This window comes from Leptidea sinapis, chromosome 14, assembly GCF_905404315.1.
Source record: "Leptidea sinapis chromosome 14, ilLepSina1.1, whole genome shotgun sequence".
Taxonomy (NCBI): domain Eukaryota; kingdom Metazoa; phylum Arthropoda; class Insecta; order Lepidoptera; family Pieridae; genus Leptidea; species Leptidea sinapis.
In genome coordinates, this window is record NC_066278.1 from 826,490 (window position 1) to 851,151 (window position 24,662).

Here is a 24,662-nt window from a genome sequence, read left to right on the forward strand (position 1 = left end):
ACCTTTTAAAAATCTACTTTTGTAAAATAATTTAATTGTACGGCGGCCATTTAAAATCTCCTAAACCTCAATCAAAATCAGAATTGCTTGCGCAGCGTCTTCTCTGTCAGAGCGACATTTGTTTCCGAAACGATGGTAGTGTTACAAGTGATATCAAAAAGAATTCTAACCATTTATGGGAAAATAAATGCCTTTTATCCCTTACTCGAAAATCTTCAACAACTCAGGACACCGAATTTTTTTTATTAGATTACAACAAAAACAATAGCATAAACTATTTTATGGCAAAATATATTTTGCTGTTATAATTAACACTGACTTCACAAATACGAAACAACATAAAAGCGATGTTAACAGAGGCATAATTAAAATATTTACATACCTACCTTTTATCCCTTACTCGATACTACGATACCTCGATACCTATTCAGTTTATGGTACAAAAATTATATTGCTATGATTGAAATATTGCAAAAATTAGACTCGTTTTTTTTTATTTATTTAGTGGCACGGGATGCAAGTCTATAGGCAAATCAAAATAAATTCGCTGCCATTTGTACTAATTACTTGTGCCTAACTCTAATATGTTTTACTGATGTAAGCAAAAATCACTGTCCAAATTCGGACCTAGAAACAAATCAATGTTTGATATGCTACATAGTTTTAATTAGTCAACAATTATATATTTGCCGCCAGTCGCCATCCCAACTTAGCACGTCTTGTCGTCGCAGTAATTTAATATAGTAAATTATATTACAATATTTAAATATCTCAATGGCCTTTCATTCCACCAACCACATGATAGGCAAATTGGTGACCCCGACGTGATTGATTTAAGATTGGCATATACTGATGTCAAACACTCGCTGCCTATGGTTCACAGTACCATACTTCTTCATATTTTTAATTTCTAAGGACCTCTTGGCCCTAGTTCTTGAATGAAAGTTGCTGGATTGGCATCTTGCTGTATATTTATATGATGAATATGACTATTTGTATTCTCGCTAATTATGTCTGTGATGTTTTGTTTGCAATTAAGTATGCATTATTAATTAAATATATCGTTACTTGGCACACATGGTACTGTAGGTATATTTTGGGGTAGAAAAAGTATGTATATATATGTATTGTACATGCTTGAACATCGGAGAGGGCTCTAAGCTAAGTATAATTTAATATGTAATATTTAACATTTATATTTGAATAAAACGAACGTAATTCTTCAAAATTTATGGCAAATATTTATAACACAAGATGAAGACTAAAATATAATTAACAATATTCCACCTTATCACAATACTAATTATACAGGACATAATCCAACAACTAATAATTAAACATAATTTAATAACGATATAATTAAGGTGGGTTATTATCACATAATATCTAATAACATTCTCATGTCAAGCTCAATATTTTAATTGTACGAGGTGTTACAGTTTATTAAAATGAAAGATAAACATTTAGTACTAGTATAAAAAAATTTTAGAATGTTAACCAATTAATTTATAGATTTTCTGTAACAGACAAGGACGATGCAGTTATTCAAACAATTCAACGTATAACTTAAGAGATTCACTTAATTCAAATCAATACTAGTTGCAGATTCATTTATTCAGACTTAACTACTCATGTTTTTGCAGCAAACTGAAAAAACGAATTTTTAGACTATATCAAGATATAAGAAGCACTCAAAACAAACAAGTAAAATTTTTACAGCAGCTTAATTATTATGTAGTCTTTTTCCTAAAAATAGATCGCTATGAATGAAGTGAGCATTGTTAACATTAAATCAACAAAAACTACGACGAGAAGAACACACTGGAATAAGCTTTGCTCTATTCATAGCACACAACTATAAAATAAAACTGTGCTTCAAGCGCCTATTAGAATTTAGTAAAATATTACGTACATAATTTTAGCAATAGAGACCAACAGCAAGATATGTAGGTATTTTATATCCGCTATATGTTTATTTATAAATACAGTAAAATTCGGATAGACGGATTAATAAATAACTTTAATAGAGATATTTATTCTTAAATCCTCTAACGCCTGTAGACGGCGCTGTCGCCACTCTTCCACAAGTTATTATTTAATATGTATAGAGGCCGACGTCGCCATTTTGCTATTACTTGAATTTGCCACACTTCTTGTAACACTACTATTGCTAGCCATCACTTGTATGATGTATCAGACGCGCAATTTTGAATTTATGTAAGAAAAATAAATCAGAGATTACGAGATACATAATATTAGTGCTTGCATCATATGGATACCTCAGTTCCAAAGATCACGCAGATTTCTTTTAACTTTTCCATAGGGCTAGTCCAGGTAGACCAATTTCTCCTCCACTGAAATATTATGCTCGTTCCGTAGTCAAATCCAATATTCTTAGGTAAATAAAAATAAAATTAGATTGACGCGCGCATTAAGCGCGTTTGATTTATCGATAAGAGCCTGCAACGTAGAAGCCATAACAATAAAACGAAGGAATACTGACGGTGCGGCGGCCACGCATGTGACGGCGAGTTGGCAACGTCGCGTGACAGTTTAGCGGCGCGGGGTCGGAACGGCAGCGGAGCCGTCTACTTAGCCGTCTTATTCATAATAGTCAGCTAACTTAAAGCATTACTAATTCTCACTGTGTCTTCTTCTATTGACCTAAGTCAGAATGAGAAAAAACACTCCTAAGCGGCTGTTTAAAGTTAGCGGACCATTATGAATAAGGGGGTACATTACTTATTATTACTTTCACAATAATTATAAATAATAATTCAATACAACTGGGCAAGTCCGACGTCATCATGTAATACTAGTCAAAATATGACTTACGCAGGCTTAGAACACATTCTTAAATATATACGGTTATTACAAAAAGTAAAACACGTGTTGAACACTTTTAAAAAAAATCTATTAAAAATCCGTGTCTTTCTGTTGTTTAGCGTCAATCTTAGACGTCGCTTAAATAGTTAGATACTGTTTAACGAAACACGTGTCTAAGCCATGTTTAAATTATTTTTTGTAATAACATTGATAATGCCTAACCGACAATATTTTAAATTTTTTTAATGTTCATGCTATCTATTTTCCAAATGAATTTGTGTTTCCACTACCATTAATATACCTCAATGAATGAATAATATTATTACTTTCATTTCATTACCCAAAACTTTTTTATGAGAATATGTTAAATGACATTATAAAAATATATTGACTAGTTAATAAGCGATAATAGTTCCACTTTAATGGCGAGGAAATACTGAAGTTAAGGTTCACTATCGTATGATTTAAAATGCTTTAAATTGTGACATAAACGAGGATCCACATATTCGACAGTTGAAAACATTTTGTTATAAATCATATCTTATATGTTTTAATGAGAAACAGCTACAATAACATTAGAATACAAAGGTAAATTTCGCCAGTATATACAAGACTATATAATAGCTCAGGTGGGACATTGGGTGATCCGGAAAGCAGAAGACCTCGGTTCGAATCCAGATATCCTATTAGTTTTTTTTTTGTTCAAGTTTTGTACATTCTTAAAAATCCAAGCAAGGCTAAGGTCGTAAGGATATTACTTATAAATCATATACAATTCAACCACTTAAACGTGGTATCAGAAATAAATGAATTTTATTTCATTATGAGCTGATTATCGCATTGTCGCTGAATTACATCATCACGGGCATCGCTTATTTACGCAGCTGTTGTCAAGCACAGGCAGCTTGAGCGACCTAACCTAAAAATAAATAACGGACCGCATAGTGAGGACTTATCTAAACTTACAGTTTTACCGTTAAAAGTTGATTTATATAGCTCTCAGCGAACAAGCGTTTAAAATATTCAATTAGTTTGCACACTGCTATTAAGTGCCTTAGTCTTATCCGAGTTATAGTAACCATTCAAGTTGACCATTGTTAGAAGCTCCACTAGATGTCGCTGATATCCACACTCCATCAGTTTCGTGATCACCTTGTGTAGATATTTGGTGAGTTTTTCGAATATATGGTATAATTCATCGAGTTGCAAGTAATTCGTGTGTGTGAAATGGCTGGCTGTTTCAATGCAATGCCAATCCCTGAAACAAATCATTGATTAAATAAAATAAACAAATGTATATATATGCTAGCGGACCCAACACACGTGTTAAATTTGAAATTCGCTCCAGACGTTGTTATGAGGAGATCACTAACAATACGTAGGAGAATTATATATCGACTGTATTGAGAATCTAAACCAATCTCAAATTCACTGGAACACCCTAATAAATCATCAAAATCGGTCCAGCCATATAGGAGGTAATTCTATTGTGAATCAAAACCATCCTCGAATCCACATGAACACACAAAAAAATCATTCAAATCGGTCCAGCCGTTTAGGAGGAGTTCACTGTCAACACACGTACAGAAGAATCATATATAAAGATACATTGATGTTTGAATATAGGCTTGAATCCCTCGTGCTCGTAAGTTAACTCTAGAGTCCTTCGGTACGCTCTCGATTCATATGACGACGATGACGTAATACCACTGGACAGGCTGTTCCATATGTTTGACCGCAAATTTTTTGCGCCTATTTGAAGCGCCACTCGCGAGCGTCCAGAGAACTTATTTTAAACTTATAATACTCTGAAGTATTTTTGCAATTTGAATTAATTTCGTTCCGCGTTAATTATACTTCAATAATCAACGTACACATTTTTGTTTGTAAATAGTTTCCCACGATCTATCGATGTTTGCTGAGGGTGTCATCACTAGTTTTAATTCCGCAGACTCTCGCTACATGGCTAACAGCGCCAAAATTGCGACCGACCAAAATAACAGCCGCCAGTGGCATATATATATAGAGGTTAAAGCATAATACAATGCTGTACTTCCATGGTTGTATTATCTACTTTTAAACTCAAAATCAGAGTTGTTTTTTCAAGTAAATTATTAAATTGTCTTGTAACAGTTCTTTTATTTTAAAGTAGGATTGTCCTTCAAGACATCAGTCCGATTGTCATTCATTTCCTAATAAATTTTCCAAAGTAAACCCAGGCTAAATTACTCCCTAAAATAGGAACTATCTTCCATAGCATCCATCAAAATCAGTCGATCCGTTTAGAATGTTTGCCGGAATAGACAGACAGACTTTTAGAAATTGTTAGTATCATATAGTTGAACGATTCATTTTTTTATGATAATAAGGGGCGAGGCGAGTAGGACGTTCAGCTGAAGGTTATTGATACGTCCTGCCCATTACAATGCAGTGCCACTCAGGATTCTTGAAAAACCCATAAATTCTGAGCGGCGCCACAACTGCGCTCGTTTGAGACATAAGATGTTAAGTCTCATTTGCCCAGTAAATTCACTAGCTACGGCGCCCTTCAGACCGAAACACAGTAATGCTTATACATTACTGGAGCACGGCAGAAATAGGCGCCGTTGTGGTACTCATAACCTAGCCGGCATTCTGTGCAAAGGTGCCCTGGTGAAAACCCAAAATCAGTGTTGAACTCAAAAATCAGTAAAACCCAAATTCATATTATGCATTTGGTAAAAGCTATTATTTTAATCTTACAAGCAGGCACTTCTAATTTACATAACTTACCCAGCGTTCAAAACTCGGCTAAACTTCAAAATGACCGTAAATATATCATTTAGCAGCTTCATAACGGGCGTGGATCGATTGTTTAGCAGACATCTGAACAGAACATTCTTTATATAGAGCACGTGGCATTCATACAAGTCGTCCAAAGTGCGGGCTTTCCGTAGATCCTTCTCAAACTCCGTCCACGAACTGAGTATGCACGTGGTGACGATATAGTTGTCGAGCGCGCGAACGAGCGACGCCATCACGTGGCGGTACAGTTGGAGCGATATGTACTGCGGCGATTTGAGGAGCTTTCTCGAATGTTCTCGAGATAATTTTACAGCTAGTTTCAGGGACTGTAATTAGAAATGTGGTTTGTTATGATTACTTACACATAGTTGTAAAATTAAGTATTTATTTCAATTGGATTTCCAATAGGCTATATTACTCTGAACAAGAGAAAAAAATATAAACTATAATTAAGATAGCTTAGGCAATACAGGAAGGAGGAAGCTCATAGTCGCCCAGAGGGCAATGGAGAGGGCTATTCTCGGAGTTTCCTCAAGATCGAATCAGAAATGAGGAGATCCGTAGAAGAACCAGTCACCGACATAGCCTAGATGGTTGCGAAGCTAAAGTGGCAATGAGCACATAGCTCGACGGACAGATGGCCGTTGGGGCAGTAACTTCTATTGCTTTTGGCCTTACATTATTTTATTATTTAAATTATTTTCTAGCGTTTTAATAATAACGCGATTCCCAGCTTCTTCTTCGCGCACCCGTTATCTGAATCGTTTACCAGTTGCGGTATTTCTGGTCAGAGGACAGGGACTGGTTTTGGCTTCACTCCTTTTTTTACATAGAAAATAGTGGAACGTTAGGCTCACTAGGTAAGAGCGTTCGGACGGAACCCGAGAGATCTCTGGTTCGCGTTCCGCATCGTTCATAAATTTTAGTTACAAATTTAATTTGTATAATTAATTCGAGAAGTGAGGGAGTCCACTTTAAAATAACGAATTTTTAAAAAAAAATTACCTGAAAATCCTCACTTAATACCCAAAATATCCTTCTCATCTTGATCAAAAACTGAAACACTTTGGCATATCGCGACAGAGCCTCCTGTGATAGTATGATGTTAAGCGGCCAGTTAACGGAGTACGTCAAGGAAAGACATTGTAGGACATCTGGCGAGCTGTGCTGGAAACTAAGCGGTGACTCGCTTATACTGAACGATAAGTTCTCCGAGAACTTATGAACATCTGAAATGGTAACAAGACTAGCTTGAAAATTTATCGGGTCACCCAAACTGAATGAATTAAATTTACTGGTATCATCTAGATTGGTTTCATCTTCCTGCCTCGCACACTTTGTGGAATCAATTATCGATTGCAGTTTTCCCGATCTGAATAGGGCCTTTTTACCCCTACAGCATACAAGCAACTTAAAGGCCGGTAAAGAATCTGTTAATCCGTTCCGGATGTTGATGAGAGGATGCCTCACCATTTTAGATCAAGTTTTTGCCCGTTAGCCACTATATAAAAAACCTTCTTTCTGTTCAGATTATGGTTAGTTTTTAAGAGTTGGCTATAACTTGAGAGCCACATAGACGCGGCTCTATTCCCGCGTGGCCAACAAGGTGCCGTGAAAGCACCACACTCAGACCTCATGTAATGGTAACACAGAGCATTTTCAGACCATGATCAAAGAAACTATAGAATCATTTTGCAGAACATATATTTTCATTATACTACTTCTTTAAAGCCCTTGCGCCTTTTAAAGTATTCAAACAAGAGTTACATCAGTGATCACTTACCATATTACGAAATTTAGGGTCACGTGGTGATAAGCCAATCCGTTCCAACCAAAATTACACACTGCAATCTAAAATTTTCTCCCGGTATTCGTAATAGTCTTATATAATTAATAACATTAAAACATCTTACGTGATATAGAAGATCCCAATGCCTTATCCAAGATATTGTGTAATGTTGAAAAGTTTAGCAACTCTTGAGGATTCAAGGTCTGCGTGAGTTTCGCGAACAAATTGTGACAAATGCTTCTAGAAAACTCCCCGTCCATCAAGAAAAAATAATCCTTCAAACTTCTCAAATGATCGTACATATCCAAATCTACTAGGAAATACGTCACTATTGAGTTGTTCACAACTTCTAATTGATATGTTAATGGCAACATTACAGATCTTTGTAAGCATGCCGTTAGTGTTGCTATATTATTACAATTGATTTTGTCCTCCTTTCTGACATTGCTTAGTAATGGCTTGAAAATATTTTGATAAGGTCGTTTCTTTACTTCTTCCATTATAACTGCTGGGTGAGTGTAAGACGAGGTCATATCTATTTCTATTCGACTGTTAAAATAGTCCTTTGAATATTTCTCCCAATTTTTTACATTAAAAGGATCAAAATTATCTAGATTGTACGTTCCGTCTATAATATTAAAAACAGAAGTTTTTGTTTTAATACGCCGCAAATTGCTGTCTGTACTCTTAGAAGGTGAATTGTCACTTTCGGTACGACCGTCGGAAATAACTGTAGAAATTGCAGTTTCATCGTCGACTATTAATGAGAAATCAAATCCTTTAGACGATAGATACTCCTTCTCTTGTTTAGTTTGTGCTAGAGCGTTAGTGCTATGTTCACTTCGCGGTGTAAATACATCGCTAGCTGTTGCCAAGTCCATTGGCATTTCAGCAGTTGTTGGTGTTTCTAGATCAAGCTGAAATTATTTCATTCGTGTCAAAAGAGACTAAATTAATGATACAATTAAATTAAGAGCTGAACAGGAAATACAGGCTCAATTCCATTAATGTTAACTAATTTATAAAAATTATTTTATAATATTAAGTATTTATTAATAAACTAAGTATAACTTAAAAATAAACTAAGATTCTTATATTAATGTTTAAAAATATAGAGATCTGACTTCTAATAAAAACTACACGATACAAATTCCAAACTGGTTATTGACTTAAAATCAGACCATTCAAGTGGATGAATTATTTTGATACTTTATAAAATATCTAAAAAAAACGAAATAATTAGTACATACCCCCGTAAATAAATCTCCAGGCGTTATAGCACCACTAGTTGCTGTATTAATATTTACATTATATTCACTGTAGGGTTTTAAGTTTAATCGCAGCTCAGACCGTTTCGTCATGTCGCTTTTGTTTTCTTTTTGAAACCTATAATCTTGTGATTTTGAGCACCTTGTCTCGTATTCAGAAGCCAATACTTTATCTCTATTTCGCAAAGCCTCTTCCTGTGCTGTATTTGCTGGTTCACGTTTCTGTGTATTTTCAGCAGGCAAGTTATATTCGACGCCTAATACCTTTAACTTGTTTCTTAATGCTTCTTTCTGTGCTTCAGTTCTAGGCTCGGCAATAGTTTTCTTTTCCTTTTCCTTAACTATATCAAATTCTGTACCGAGCACTTTTAATTTATTGCGTCTCGCCTCAGTGGAAGGCGTTGATTCTGTTTCAAAGTTATTTTCTTCATCGACAGTACTCAATAATATAGTTGGAGTTTCTATTTGATTATTTTCACTATCGGTTGCACCAAATTCGTGATGCATAACTTTCTGTTTATTTTTGATAGCCTCAACTCGAGCTTCTAGAAATTGTAAATTATCAAACTGTTGGTCCAACTTCGATCCTATAACGTTGCTTGATGTTTCATGTGTCGTTTTATCACTTACAATATTCCCTTGAGAATCAAGCTCGACATAATTGTCGCATCGTTTGTCTTTATTCTTTCCAACACCAAAAATGCTTTTTGCTGCATTGCAAAAAGCATTGAACACCACGGAGGATGTTTGAGATTTTGTTCTATTCTCATTAAATTCTGTATTAGTATCTTTTACTACAACATCGTTATTTTCTTCTTCTCTCTCATCACTATCTCCATCTTCTTCAGATATAAAGTCACTCTGAATAGACATAGCCATCACATCATTCCTTTGATGTTCAAGCTCAAGTTTTTCACGTTTTAAGTTTCTTTCTTCGGTAGAAAGTAGTTGCATACGCGATTGATCCAACTGAAGTCTTTTTATTTTCCATTCGGTGTGAATTTTACTTTTCTCTACTTCCATATTCAACTTAGAGTAGTATTCTAACATTTTGTTTCTAGAATAAAAATTATCTGCTATAAATTATAAATAGATGTATTTTCTTATAAAAACATTAATTTAAGTTCTTAATTTATTTATTATTTTATTAATAAAGACAAGTATGTATCTGACAGCTATTAAGACAATTTTTAGATCTGTCAGAGAGACTTCAATAGCTCCCTGCGTTCAATTTGCCAAATTGATGTTTGCAACATACTGCACCCTCGTTAGGAACTGCTAAATTTCTTCGAAGCCAAGTTATAACCAATATTACCTTTCATCTTCTTTCAGCCTGGAATCAACTTCTTCAGTTGCTCGTTCAGCAGCCGCTTCAAGATTAGCGAGATGCTTCGCGCGCTGTGTCGACCTGTTCTTAGCCGCCTTAGCCTCAGCCATGGCGGCTTCAAGCACTCGCAATGAATGCTGTTTCTCCGCTATTATCAGTTGAGCTAAGCGTTTTCGTTCAGCTGAAATAAATGCTTTTATTAAGTTTGTTGATTCTGGTTTATATACACTAGTATTCTACCCTAACTTCAGCTGGTCCAAATTTGAGAAAGAAAATGTTTATTGAATCAATAAACGAAACCTATTGCTTTATTGGTTTTTACTACCTACTAGTAGTGGGAGTAGATCCCGAATGCCAGCTAGATTATGGGTACCACAACGGCGCCTTTTTGACAACTGAGACTTAACATCTTATGCCTCGAAGTGAAGAACGCAATTGTAGTGCCAAGTTTCAAGAATCCTCAGCAACACTACATTGTAATGGGCAATGCCTATGAATTATCATCAGCTGAACATCCTGTTCGTCTTGTCCCTTATTGTGATAAAAATAGACTATAATTGAAGACCACTTGATTAAAACGTTTGAAACCAACTTCGAAAATGTTATATCTTATTTCCTTTATATTATAGAGAAGGGCAAAGGGACAAGTGACAAACTTGATGTAAATTAAAAAAACAACCGCCCACAAACATCAGCAATACCAGAGATGCGTAGCAGGCTTTTGAAATAGGAGATGCTCGAGACTTGGAGGACCTTTCGTTGTTTTGGTTCGAAAATAGAGCAGCTGGCAGAATCATTATCAATAATAAGTCATATGTACTTCTTATTAACCTTAGACGCTTACTGGTTTATTCAATAATAAACAAGAATTCGTGTAAAATAAGCCAATGTTCTTCAAGTATTTCAATGTATAAATACCTACCGTCAAACTGATATTGTTTAAGCGTTTATATGGGAACCGATGTCTATCGATTACGTAACTAAACGCTTATTTGGGAACCCATATCATATCAATTAATTTGTGAACCGATGTCCAACGCCTATTTGGGAACTCATGTCATTTCGATTTCGCGACTAAGCGCTTAAATGTGAACTGATATCTACCGATTACGCTACTAAGCACTTAATAATGGGATACTAAGTTTTTGAAGTTTAAGTTTTTAGTTTTAACTTCCAGTTTATATAATTGAGTTCCTGTGCAAAAACTTTTGCTTCAAAGAAATAAAAACTACGAAACTGAAAGTTTTTATTACAAGTGATTTTATACGATATTGTATCCAATGAAAAAATGTTTATTTATTCATTTGTATTTGAAATTTACGTTACAAGGAACGTTACTTACGAAGTAAAGCCATGGATGGGACCAGAAGGGAAACGTTGGCAGACCAAAAACAGATGGAGGAATGATGACGTCACTCAGATTACGGGCAAGGACTGGCTACGCTCGAGCAAAGGTAGGAAAAGATGGATAGAAATGAAGGAATCAACACAAAGAGTCCATATCAAAAATTCAATTCAATTCAAGCATTCGTGAATAGATTCCGAATATTAAATAGCATATTTTATTATAATTATTAAATTATTCAAACTTTCGTTATATTCAGACATTTAGTTGTATTATAAGCTTTATTTGTCTAAAACAGCTTTACTCACGGTTTGTCGGAGTTGGTACAGACTAGTTTCAGACCATTCGGAGGTCCATCATCAGGGTGAGTGCCTTATATTTTATGTTCCCGTAAATGCAGCAATAAATACTCATTATTGACTTACTCACCAACAATTTTCTCCATAGTCTCAGCCTGTTTTAAAGAGGCCATTTCCGTGAACGCCTTCCTCTCCGCCTCCCGCTTCAGTAGGATCTGATCGAAGGTCACCGGCTCCCCGCTGACGAACCGACATCGCGTTCTGTACACTTCCAGGGTTTGCTGCTCACGTTCCAGCTCTGAGAAACTGGCGCAGCATCTTACTGAAGGATGATCCGAAGATATCAATAGAACTAAAGGATCCTGCGGAAAATAAAATAAACATGCTCACCAAGTATTTTTACAGATTTGCTTTTAAGTATATTTAAAGGCCGGCTTCACCAGTGGGTAGGATGCCGGCTAGATTAAATAGCCGCAACAGCGCCTATTTCTGCAGTCTCAAGGTGACGAGCGCAATTGTAGTGCCGCTCAGAATTTTTAGGTTTTTCAAGAATCCTGAGCGGCACTTCATTGTTATGGGGAGGGCGTGTCAATTAACATCATCTGAACGTCCTGCTCATCTCGTTCCTTATTGTCATACAAAAAACCCCTATGTTATTTTGTTCTATGGTATTACGGATGTCCATGGGCGGTGTCGCTTCATATTAGGTAAGGCACTAGCCCATTTGCCCTCTTTGATGAAAAAAATAAACAATGTGAAGTGGTCACAGAGGAAACACACGAGCGTTGGCACCGTCTAACTCACAGCTGCTCGCAATGAATGGGAACATATAGATTTCTCAATGCAAACATACTTCGCCATATTTTTTTTCAATAAGCAAATTTCCCTGCACATCATAGTACTTTGGAATTATTATGTGTTAAACTGTAATTATGTGTAAAACTGTTATTATGTGTAAAACTGTTATTATGTGTAAAACTGTTATTATTTGTAAAACTGTTATTATGTATAAAACTGTTATTATGTGTAAAACTGTCTAGATTCTGCATTCCATTGCGACAACGGGCTTTAGAGAAGGAATATGACACGTAATTTTTTCATCCTCAACGATAACGCGTACTGAAACTCTATTGAGTTAATTTAGGCAGGCTGAGCGCAAGACACCATCTGGATATGTCGACATCGCATCTAGTAAGGAATCGTTAAATTAAATTTAAGACACTACGAATTTACCTTCCCTCACTCGAAGATAAGTATTTTGTCAATTTTTCTAGGTTTATTTGTCGAGATTACCTAGTGTTATAAAGATTATATTATGATTTGTTTCACACATTTTTCCTTGGGTTCTCTCGTTGTACATCATTTCACGAAATTGTCTCATATCAATGTTTTGCATTAACCGATTCTTTAACTTGAAAATATATATTGCGCACCTAGGGAGAAAAGTAGGTCATTCTCACCCGCGGAATATTGACAATCGCGGGTGACGACGCAACGCAAGGGCGTTTGCCTGTCGGCACAGATGATAAAAAAAAATGGCGGAAAGCTGAAAATTCGTCTTGATTTGTTATTTACATACCTACTTATATAAATATATTTGCAGTAATGTACTATTTCTTTATAAATATATTGTAAATTGTTTAAATTGTTGGGTAGTTACCTCAAGAAAGAGTTAGATAGAGAGAATTGCTTTATAATATACTCACAGTAGGATTGCACAGCTTTAATAATCTTAAGGACTTCCCACACAGCAATATAAAAGAAGCCAACGGTCTCAAAAATTCTGGCACAGCAACACTTAATGTTATGTGAAAGCCTTTATCCCAGTAACGTTTCGTTCGACAATTAACATATTGACTGTCTTTTTTGATGAAAAACTCATTAAAACTATCGTCTAGCTCGCCTTCGAATATAAACCTTTCAATAAATCTGAAACAGACATAAAATTGTATTCTATATAACAAAATATGACCAGACACAATTGAATATGACTAAATTCTGTTCGCTTTAAAAAGTTTTCAAAGTCAAATAAACTTTAGACATTTCTCAATTAGGCTTAAAGTAAGAATCGCCACTACAAATATTTCTTTTAAATTAATGAGTTTCCCATATGTTCGTAAGAAGTTGAGCTCGTGAGAAGAACATATAAGAAACTCAACGGCCATTTTTCTCATTCAAATAGAGTAATTTACAATGGCTGTGGTATACATAACAAATTACTTAAGGTGCTGCATCCAATATATGAGTCCTCTTTAAATGATAAAAACTATTTCATAAAAAGTTTTCAAACCCTGAGGACTGCGGCAATTTCATCTGTGCGAGCGAGACGCATTATATTTACGCGGGAGTGACAGAGACAGTTAATAACAGGTGAACGTACGAAATTCTTCCTGCTTCGCGTCCGGACTTTATGTAACATATAATTTTTTGTGTTGGTATCAATTACTCACTTGAAATAAACTTTGCAGATGTTGTACATTGAATTGAACAATGTCTGCGCGGTTCTCTTGTGAGTTACAAGAGATATTTCCTTGAACAAATATGACATGAGCTCAGCACCGTTCGGTAACGGTGTGGAATCTGAAAACAGTTGTATAATTTACCTTGACATTCTAATGGCGACTGGCGTAAAAAAATTATACTTAATATTGTCGTCCTTCTAATAAGCTTTTAGAGGAGGGATGATATTATGAAACAGTTGTATAAGAAATGTCAAAAAACGTGAGTGGCGTGGGTTGCGATGTGAGTACATTGTACACCCATACAACCAACGCGGGAAATGTGAAAATTACATATTATATATTGCAGAACATACCTTGCATCACCTTGGCAAATTATATTAACGAGTTTTTTTTTCTTAAGTTGACATTAAAATGTTTAGTCTAATGATTTAAACATGAAAACATTATGTATGTATTTATTACGTGTTACCCAATGACGTTCTATACATATAGACAATGCACCTCATACAAAATCACAAAAGCCGAAATATGGCACATGCCACAAATGACATCATAATAACCATCGACTACTATGTCTATACATTTCTGATTATGTCCTTTCATCTGTCCCATTCTGACAAGCGGGTCTTGTTTGGGGACGTGTCAGTAATATTGTACCATATTTAATGAAAAAATATTCGTTTTATTAAATTACTTCCGCTTTTTGCATAACAATCTTATATAATAAAATTACCTTACCGATGATAAGTCACACCATCATTTTTTTGAGTTGTTAATGTATTATTTAAGCACTTTTATAGCACATTCAGGCTTGTTGATTGACACACGACTAAGGAGAAAAGTGTGCTTACATTGTCTTTAAGCACACTTTTGCCGTTCCGTTATCAGACTGCGAATGATATGTCAATAATGTATAGAATGTCATTGGTATTACCTCATATTTCTATGAACCTTCCATACCTAACCTATATTTAGTTGTCTGTGGCACCAAAATTCTGTGCTTTTTGGCGACATTATAGTATGATAAACAATGCCATAGAGTATAAACTTTTTGAGAGACTCAATAAAGTATTTTTTTATGATATGATGAATAAGAGACAAGACGAGCAGGACGTTCAGCTGATAATTAAGTAATTGATACGCCCTGCCCATCACAATGTAGTGCCGTTCAGGATTTTCGAAAAATCCCAAAAATTCTGAGCGGCACTACAATTGTGCTCGTCACCTTGAGACATAAAATATTAAGTCTCATTTGCCCAGTAATTTCTTATATTAGTTATCGTGGCTGTATAAATGACAAATAGAAAAGTAGAGGAGTAGAAAAAATAAGTTACCTGCTTCGATAAGCTTATATACAGACGCTAACGTCTCTATTTCATATTGCAGTGGTTCCACGTGGTGAAGTATTTGAAGTAGAGTTGGCATACAATTGAGATCCTCAGATAGAGTGTTATAATATTCCTCAAAAATGTCTGTTGCTTTAAGTCGAAACTCTAATAAATACTGTCTTACCACATCTCTAGCGGCCTGTGAATTATAATATTATTATTTTTTTAGATATATGTTTAGTAGTATTATAATTAACTTGTGTGGTTTTGGGTGAAGTACTACTTAAAAAGTTGTAATGAGGTTAAAACAAAACAGTTCAATACTATTTTAAAGGATAGGACTGCACACATGAAGTAGTTGTGGGATTTGGAATATTTTTTTTATTTATAAAGCAGGCAGTAGTCCAAAGATGCAGGCTGCCCCTCCACCCCATTATATTGTTTATATATAGAAGAAATACTAAATAGCGAACAAATTTAAAAAAAAAATATTGTGTTATTATTTTCACTGCCAATGTTTATGACAGCAGTAGATGTGGGGAATTGGATAACTATTTTAATTAATAAATATTTAATTCTCGAATTAATTATACTAATGTTGTGATGGCATATTATCAAGATAATATATTATTACCCCCCTATTCATAATAGTCTGCTAACTTAAAGCATTGCTAATTCTCACTCTGTCTTCTTCTATTGACATAAGTCAGAATGAGAAAAAACACTCCTTAGCAGCTGTTTAAAGTTAGCGGACCATTATGAATAAGGGGGTAAAAATATACATAATTATACACACAATAAACTAACAATGAAAGTAGTAGTCAACATTATACCTCAAAAACAAGTCCTTTGTTATGAAAATGATCTTCAATCGAAAGGTTGAATGCAAAATCATACAACCTTCTATAGAATGTTCCAACTAACAACAGTGTTGCCATGTACCCATTTAAATGGTCTTGTGATACACATTCGATAACTAGGTTCTTTTTCATGTAAAAGTTCTTTGTGTCCTTGTTGTATGGAAATGATTTTGTCTCTATCCCAACTGAAAAATATTGAATTATTGACTAAAAATAAAAAAACAAATTTAAAAGCTCAATTATCATAAGTTAACTATTCATTATTTTTTAACATCATCATCAAATATATCTTTAACTTAATATTAGGAATATTAAAAATACATTTTCTGCACACATGTTTAGAAAATTAAGACAAAACAAAATCTTGCCCCTTTATGACAAAGTTAAGCAAATGCTTGTGTGTGTCAATACTTTTTTATTGACAAAATAAGATTGCAAATATAAAACACCCTATACAAACAAGAGAAGACAGGCCTGCAACGTGTATTGTGAAGGATCTGCCGATTACCTCATACCTCGCTTGCTAAATGAGCTACCCTTCACTGAGCGGCAAAATTTAACTACTCTTAACATTTATTATAGACTAGTTGACCCAGCAAACGTTGTATTGCCGTATAAAGTAATAAGAAAATTAATAATTAAAATTTTTGTGGTATAAAAAATAGATGAGGACCGATTCTCAGACTATATAAAATTAAGGTTATATAGTTATTTTATAATTATCTAGGCTTATCATTTACGGGTGTGCAAAATAGATGTCATCGGGAAACAGCTGTTATATTTCCGAATGTTGGCCAAGAAGTGCTAAGTATCATTTAGAAAGAAAGATATATAAAATATATTTAGTTATATATTTTAAATTATTCATTCAATTTGATTTCTGAACGACGGGGGACACATCAAAGGAAAAACATTTTTTTTAATATTAATTTTTTTCCGAGAATTTTCATATTTATTCACCTTTTAAACCTTCCCTGGACTTCCACCAATAATTCAACACCAAAATAAGCCAAATCGGTCCAGCCGTTCTCGAGTTTTAGCGAGACTAACGAACAGCAATTCATTTTTATATATAGATTAAAGGAATACCTATTTAAAAAAACTACACCGGCTAAGATAATATGAACCTGCTAAGTTATATTTATTCGTTTTACGCCGTACAACAATTTCACTGTTGCTAATTTAATTTATATCTTAAGTAGTGACGTATTATTAACTAATAATAATTAATTGTAACCTTTATGATTTTTTTAGATGCAAGTTAACCTAGCTTGTATATCAGTCATATGTAATATATAAAAAAAAAAAAAAAAACTATAATTGCAGAAATCATAATACTATAACAAAGTTTCTTAATAGAATAAAGGCCGGAACACATCTGCACGGCGCGACACAAAGCGTCAAAATATTTAATTTCAATCATTTTGTATGGGTGCATGTAGGCATAGTTGCCTCCGAGAGAATATATTGACGCGCAGCGCCGCTCTAATGCGGTCCGGCCTTTATAATTTAGACTTCATTTTATATAATAGATGCAAACTATCTTACTTAATAGATACATGATATGTCTTATGAATTGCTTTTCCGACATAATATCGAGGTCCCTCATAACATCACTATGAGTTGTCCTCCACAGAGCCATCTCTCTGGACGATGCGGCTAACAGCTGTCTTTCATTCCTGTGACGGAGTTGTGCTACAAAAATTGATAATTATATTGTGTTATTACTTAAAGCAAATACCTGAAATATTAAAGCATGAAACTATAAAAGCTATTAGGACACAAAAGTTCGATAACGCACCAGGACCAGATCTCGTTACAAATGAACTACTAAAAACTACATTACCAGTGATCGCTCCAAAACTAACAGATATATTTAACGAGATTCTCAGAACGGAAATTATTCCAGAGGAGTGGACTAAATCGACTATAATACTACTACATAAAAAAGGAGACAAGACAGATATATCAAATTATAGACCAATCAGCTTAATGTCCAATGTTTACAAAGTGTTTTCCAAAATAATATTATCTAGAATAGCCAATACCCTTGACGAAAATCAGCCTAAGTAGCAAGCTGGATTTCGTAGAAATTTTTCAACTATAGACCACATCCACACCCTTCGACAAATACTACAAAAATTTAAAGAATTTAAGAAAACCTACTTTATCGGATTTGTTGATTTTAACAAAGCATTCGATACCTTAGAACATGAATTTATCTGGGATGCATTACATTTTCAAGGAATACAAACAAAATACATTCGAATCCTGAAAAACGTTTACAAAAAGAGTACTGCACAAATAAAGTTTGAATCTACAGGTGAAGAGTTTGACATTGAAAGAGGTGTTCGCCCTATCTCACCTAAACTGTTTTTAGCCGTCCTAGAAATGGTATTCAGGAATCTGAATTGGTCAAAGAAAGGACTAAATATAAATGGCGAAAATCTGAATCATCTACGTTTTGCTGATGACTTAATCGTATTTTCTGATAGCCCAGAAACTTTAAATGGAATGTTACAGGAGTTAGCGGATGAGAGTATTAAGGCAGGCCTTTCAATGAATTTAACAAAAACAAAAATAATTACAAATTCGGCACAAACAGTGCAAATAACAGTTAATAACGAGCAAATAGAATACGTTCAGGAATATATATACTTAGGGCAGTTAATATCTAATGAAGAATGTATGCAAAAAGAAATAGAAAGAAGAATAGTTAATACGTGGAAACGATACTGGTCACTTAATTCAGTTATGAAGAACAAAGAAATGCCTATGAAAGACAAACGGAACGTATTTAATACGTGCATACTACCATGCTTATTGTACGGTTGTCAGACATGGGCATTGACAGAGCAACTAGCCAACAAAATTAAAATTTGTCAGAATGGAATAGAAAGAAGCACAATAGGAGTAAAAAGAAAGGAAATGAAATTAAAAGCAATTAAAAATAAGACAAATTTTAAGAATTCGTACAAAACATTCAAACAAAATGGAAATGGACAGGTCATATGATAAGAGAAAAGACAGAGAAATGGGCAAGACTAATAACTGAATGGCAACCACTAGATAGCAAAAGAAATAGAGGTAGACAGCCTATGAGATGGGAAGACGATATCAAGAAAATAGCGGGGCAACTATGGACTCGTATAGCAAAAGCTAGGACAGAATGGAAATCTTTGGAGGAGACCTATGTCGGAAGACAAGCTGTACCACAGTAAAGACCGTTTGCTAGTATGTAAAATTTGTACAGTACTAAAGGCTTTTTTATTTTATTTATTTATTATTACTTAAAGGTCGACACCTGGCGCAATAACTATGACTATTGTCTCTCACGTGGCAGGTGGAGGTTCGAGACCGACCACGTACCAACGTGTATTCGATTTCGAATTCATATTATGTACTTTAAATCTGGAATACATTGTAAGGAAATCTAGACACACCTACCAAGAAATTCAAAGGTAATGTGTGAAGTTGATCGTACGCACTTGGCCAGTATGGGGGCTAAGGCCGGACCACTCAAATTAGGCTAAATAGGTAGGTACACAGCAGAGTAGACAGAATGTATTAAATTACCAGGGGATCTGACAATAGCATACTATAATTGTTATTTTTAAAGTGATATCCTACATTTCTGGGATAAATTAAATTTCAAACCAAAATTTATGAACGATGCGGGACTCGAACCTTTAAACAATTTGTTTGGATTTGAAAGAGTGACATCCTAAGTCAATATCCATATATGCAGGTTATTAATTAATATATTAATTAGGTTATTAACTGTAAAGTAGATCCCGTACATGGAGCCACAATCTGAGAGTTGAACAAGACATACCAAGATTTATGAACCATGTATCACTCGAATGGTCGGCTCAGTTGGAAGAGCGCTCGGATGGAACCCTAGAGAACCCGCATATTATAATATCTGTTGCTTAGGAATAGTGTTTTTGAAGTCGGTTTTTTTTTTGTTATTTTTTTTATTTTTATTTAAAGTACACTAACTAATAATTTGTCTAAATATGTGTAGCTCTACTAAATTTTGCAATGCAGTAATGAACGTAAGCACATTGTAATTTGATAATAGACAGTTAGAAATTCTGCCACAGTTCACACCCTTACTGTCTTACTGTACATCATCATATTCAACTACAACAATTACTTGACCATAACAATGTTACGATAGGTGACTCAAATGCCCAGGCAGCATAAAAAAGGTTCGACCGAGTATCATTAATTTGCTCCTAAGAATTAAAGAGTTCCGATAAGAATGTTAAGAACTATTTCACATTGGAAAAAGTGTGCCTCAGAGCTGAGAAGAACGACACAAGACCAGAAACAATAATTAACCAGTGTTTCACTTGCTAAATCACTCAGCTGCTGGATGTTGCAAAAAAAGCAAAAAAAAACATTGCGTGCGTACAAAGTACACATATCAGAAGTGAAACCTGCATGGTGCATGAACCTCTACACTGCATATGAATTCCTGGTACGTGTTGCTAGGATGACACATGATTTCACCCGCTATGAAAGACATTCCTACCACCACTAATATATTATATAATAATATGTTCTCCTGGTGTCTATGTAGTAATACCTCGTGCTCTTGGAGTCAGAATATATTAAGGTATACTCGCGCCATACTTAAGACAATCTCTTCTTTAACTATGATTGCCTGGTACCAAAACATTGTATTATGCTTCCTATCTCATTATCTCCCATGTTAAATATTATGAAATGATGTGATTGCTCTTTTTACTGTCGCTTTTTCGTTTTATCGACTTTCAAATCACAACAATGGATGATAAAGAAGTTTTCATTTCAATAGTATATATATTTCAGTCTCATTCTTTGCCGGCTTCATCCTACACATTTTTGTATTTGTGTCTCCTACCTGTCGTTTTTTCCGTTGCATCCGGTTTGAAATCACAACGATTCTAAAGAAGTTCCACTAAAGTAATTGTAAAAAAGTACTTGGTGATTAAAAATCATCAAATGACTAGCACTTATTTGCCATTTCTATATATAAACATGAGCTGATTTTTTTATAATTAAAAAAGCATTACTTACAAACATGTTCCCATATATCATCTGGTATGTCTTTATCTATTTGACTTGCAATCTCCCAAATATTGGGTGATTCATTTATTTCCATTCGTTGAGGCACTGTCTCTGTACTTGAACTTATGAAGGAGACCTGAAGATTGAATTACATTTGAAGTTAAAATCAAATAACAATAAAATGTCCCCCTCTAGTTTTTTCCCCATTTGTTAAATATATTAGGAAAAATAACAATAAGTTGTAAGTCCAAACAATTTTACATCCAAATGGTGGTAAAAGCCAAATGTATAAGTTTGACATTCACAAGTGTAATTTTTTTTGATGTAAGCGAATAATTAACTTTTGAGTTTGAGGTGTGAGCAAAATTATGTTTTTGGACATATTGCACCAACACATAAATAAAATAAAATAAAATATAAATAGCCTTTATTTCTACAAAAATTTACAAAAATGTTAATAATAAATAAAATGCATAAAAATCTAAATTGTATCTATAATTTCGGAGTGCCTATTGGCAAAGGCCTACTCTAATTCTCTCCAATGTACTCGATCAAGAGCTACCCTAGTCCAGTTTGTACCAAGAGTATAGCGGAGCTCTTCTACCCAGCGTCTTGTGGGTTGTCCTCGGTTACGCTTACCATCCCGTGGGTACCAAAGGGTTACTTAACAACAACAACTTACTTGGACCATTTTTCTACCATTTTTCAACATTACAAAAATTTAAAACCAACACATAAGTGACTCAAAAAAAGTGGCATATGGGTATGACTGACAGAAGCGAAATTTTAAAAACGGTAAACAACAGCACAGTATAAAATTTGTATTTTTAAGAAAACAATTTATTTTTGTGAACCAAACACAATATTTTGTTTTGTAGAGTTTTGGTTTTTGTGAACGGTTATTATTTTTACAGTACCTACCTATCTAATTACAAGGTACAAATCAAAGATAAGAAAATTTAATCTACTCTTATTGCCCTTATACTGCTATTTATTATTATTCAAGTATTGTGTAGTCTTTGGGGGGAGCGGAGCAGTGTGAACGTCACATTGGGGTTATATCATAATATATTATAGCTACCTAAGTTTGTTTTGTATTGTCCTATGACACTTGACATTATTTTCGATTTAGTGGATCAGTTTTTCAGTTATCAGTTATCAAAACCGTCATTATTTACGGAAAACTGTTTAAATTTTAGTTTTAGGGAACCAAGGGCAGCTGCTACTCCGTATACTTATATATATCATGTCACAATCCTATATGATATTCTTGTATGTCTATACGAGAATAAGAAGAGAGCCCACTTTCACTTCAAAAGACAACATATTCACATATAGGATTAAGCCTGAAAGAAGAGACATGCAGCATTTTCTTATGTTTAATTTGTACACAATACTCTGGTTTGTGTGCAAGTGACAGAGAGGCTATTAATAAGTAAATGTGTACCTTGGGTTCACTGGAAGACATCTTTGGAATCTGGATATCTCTGGGTTCTGTCAAACGTGGGCAGTTAAATATGTTGTTGTTGGAATATGGTGAACCAGATGTTGTTGTTATAGATAATAAAGACATGGGGCTTGATAATGTTTTAACTTCGGCACATTGTGAATTAGCATCCAAATTATCTAAAAGCATATTTAAAATAATAAAGACATATGGTTAATTAGATGAATAAATTAATTAGATAAATTTCAAAATACTGACTTAACTTTGAATCAAATGTTGTAACAGAATAGTCTTGGTAACTGATTTTTCTTTGTAAATTATTTTCATTGCTTCTTAGTTTGTATGGTAATTCAAATATATAAGATGGGTAAAAGGGGTATGGATTTGGTGAACCAAAATCCTCTTTTTTTGGCTTTGGAAGCATTTTATCAAGAATTCCAAATGAAAATGGCCTCTGTAAAATGAAGTATTGATTACAAAGCATTTTTAATTAAGTTTTACATAGTTATCTTAAAAAATAGCATATAATATAAATACCTCATATAGTTTAGAATGTACATTTTTATCAATGGCACTGTATAGTTTTACAAGGAGTCTCAAAACATCATAGAAGTTATCTTTATTTTCCTTTTCATCCGTGAATCTTTTTACTATTCCTATAGCAGTCTTTAAGTCAGAAGCTTGTTTATATTGGATCACATTTGTAGCAGTTTGTTGCATTATAAAGCAACATGATAACAAATTTAAGACAGGATCTTGACTTAATAAAGGAACAGAAGACGACGATTTTTTTAATATTATTTCGTACGATTGTGATCTCATTTTTGATGCAAGAACGCTTACGGAAATAGTTTTGTTTTGATGACAATAACTTTGCGCTGTGTTTACGCATAATTGAGTCAGTAACTCGTAAACACTTGAATCATTCTTGGATTCAGACATTATTTAATTGTTTCCCAAACAACAAACAAAACAATACTATTATACACTATCGGACTAACTTATGTATGAAAAAGTTTTTATTTCTTATTAATTACTAGATATTTAGATATGTGCTAGTATAATAATAGTAATGTTATCAGCACAATAAATGATTTGGCATCTCTAGTTAGTTTGTGCATAATACAGTATACACAATATAGTTTACCATTTGTAATTCACATAATTATTAAATTAATAATAAATATTGAAATTTGAAAAAATATTTTGCTATTCTATTATTTTTTTTTTTTTTTGATTCTTCGTCCAATATTTGGACAGGCAAAAGTATCAATCCCATACGGCCATGTCTTTGACGTTCTTGTCGTCTTAGTTGACGATCTGAAATCTATCTCAAATGAATCTCAGATGACAGATCTCTTGACATTGATGGTTGACCAACAGCAAGTTGAAGGTTTCTAGCGGTAGGTCAGGCTTATTTTGTGAGTCTATTATTTTATTTCCGGCTTACTTTGAAGAGCCATGTAATTCAAAAACAGTTTCGGCTGCTGATAAAATGTCCGTTGGGGTACTGATGTTATTCAATCTGCTTTGCATTGCTCCACACTGCTATCGCCTTCTTCGTCTCTCTTTCTTTGGCTAATATTTTCATCTCACGAATATTCCTATATAGTTTATTTATTGCTTTACCTCAATTTAGTGTCTGTGTCAATTGCTAATCGACACTTGCTTTCACTTTATTACCTCACGACTTCTAAATATATTATTTTCTATCAATTTAATGTTTGTTACCTCTTTTCTGTATCTGAAGATATGCTCAAGGACTTTTTCTTCGCCCTGTCATACTGAACTAACACTTTGAATCTCTCTTTGCTTGCTCTGTGCATTCCTAAGTATGCTGTAGGCAAATGTAGCGCGTAGGAGCCTTAT

General features: G+C 34.1%; 1 protein-coding gene across 1 annotated transcript; it reads right to left on the bottom strand.

Annotated features, from left to right (window-relative positions):
- Positions 1 to 1,255: 1,255 nt before the first annotated feature.
- LOC126968053 (gamma-tubulin complex component 6) lies at positions 1,256 to 24,449 on the bottom strand. The gene is made up of 16 exons (XM_050812840.1): positions 23,331 to 24,449; positions 23,052 to 23,247; positions 22,794 to 22,972; positions 21,356 to 21,482; positions 17,837 to 17,983; positions 16,262 to 16,473; positions 15,435 to 15,627; positions 14,089 to 14,218; positions 13,345 to 13,567; positions 11,769 to 12,000; positions 9,983 to 10,175; positions 8,650 to 9,724; positions 7,524 to 8,316; positions 6,616 to 6,839; positions 5,599 to 5,936; positions 1,256 to 4,084 (listed from the first exon to the last, which is right to left on the bottom strand). Exons 1-16 carry the CDS (start codon positions 23,733 to 23,735, stop codon positions 3,850 to 3,852), a joined length of 4,902 nt encoding a protein of 1,633 aa, XP_050668797.1. The 5' UTR covers positions 23,736 to 24,449; the 3' UTR covers positions 1,256 to 3,849.
- Positions 24,450 to 24,662: the final 213 nt, after the last annotated feature.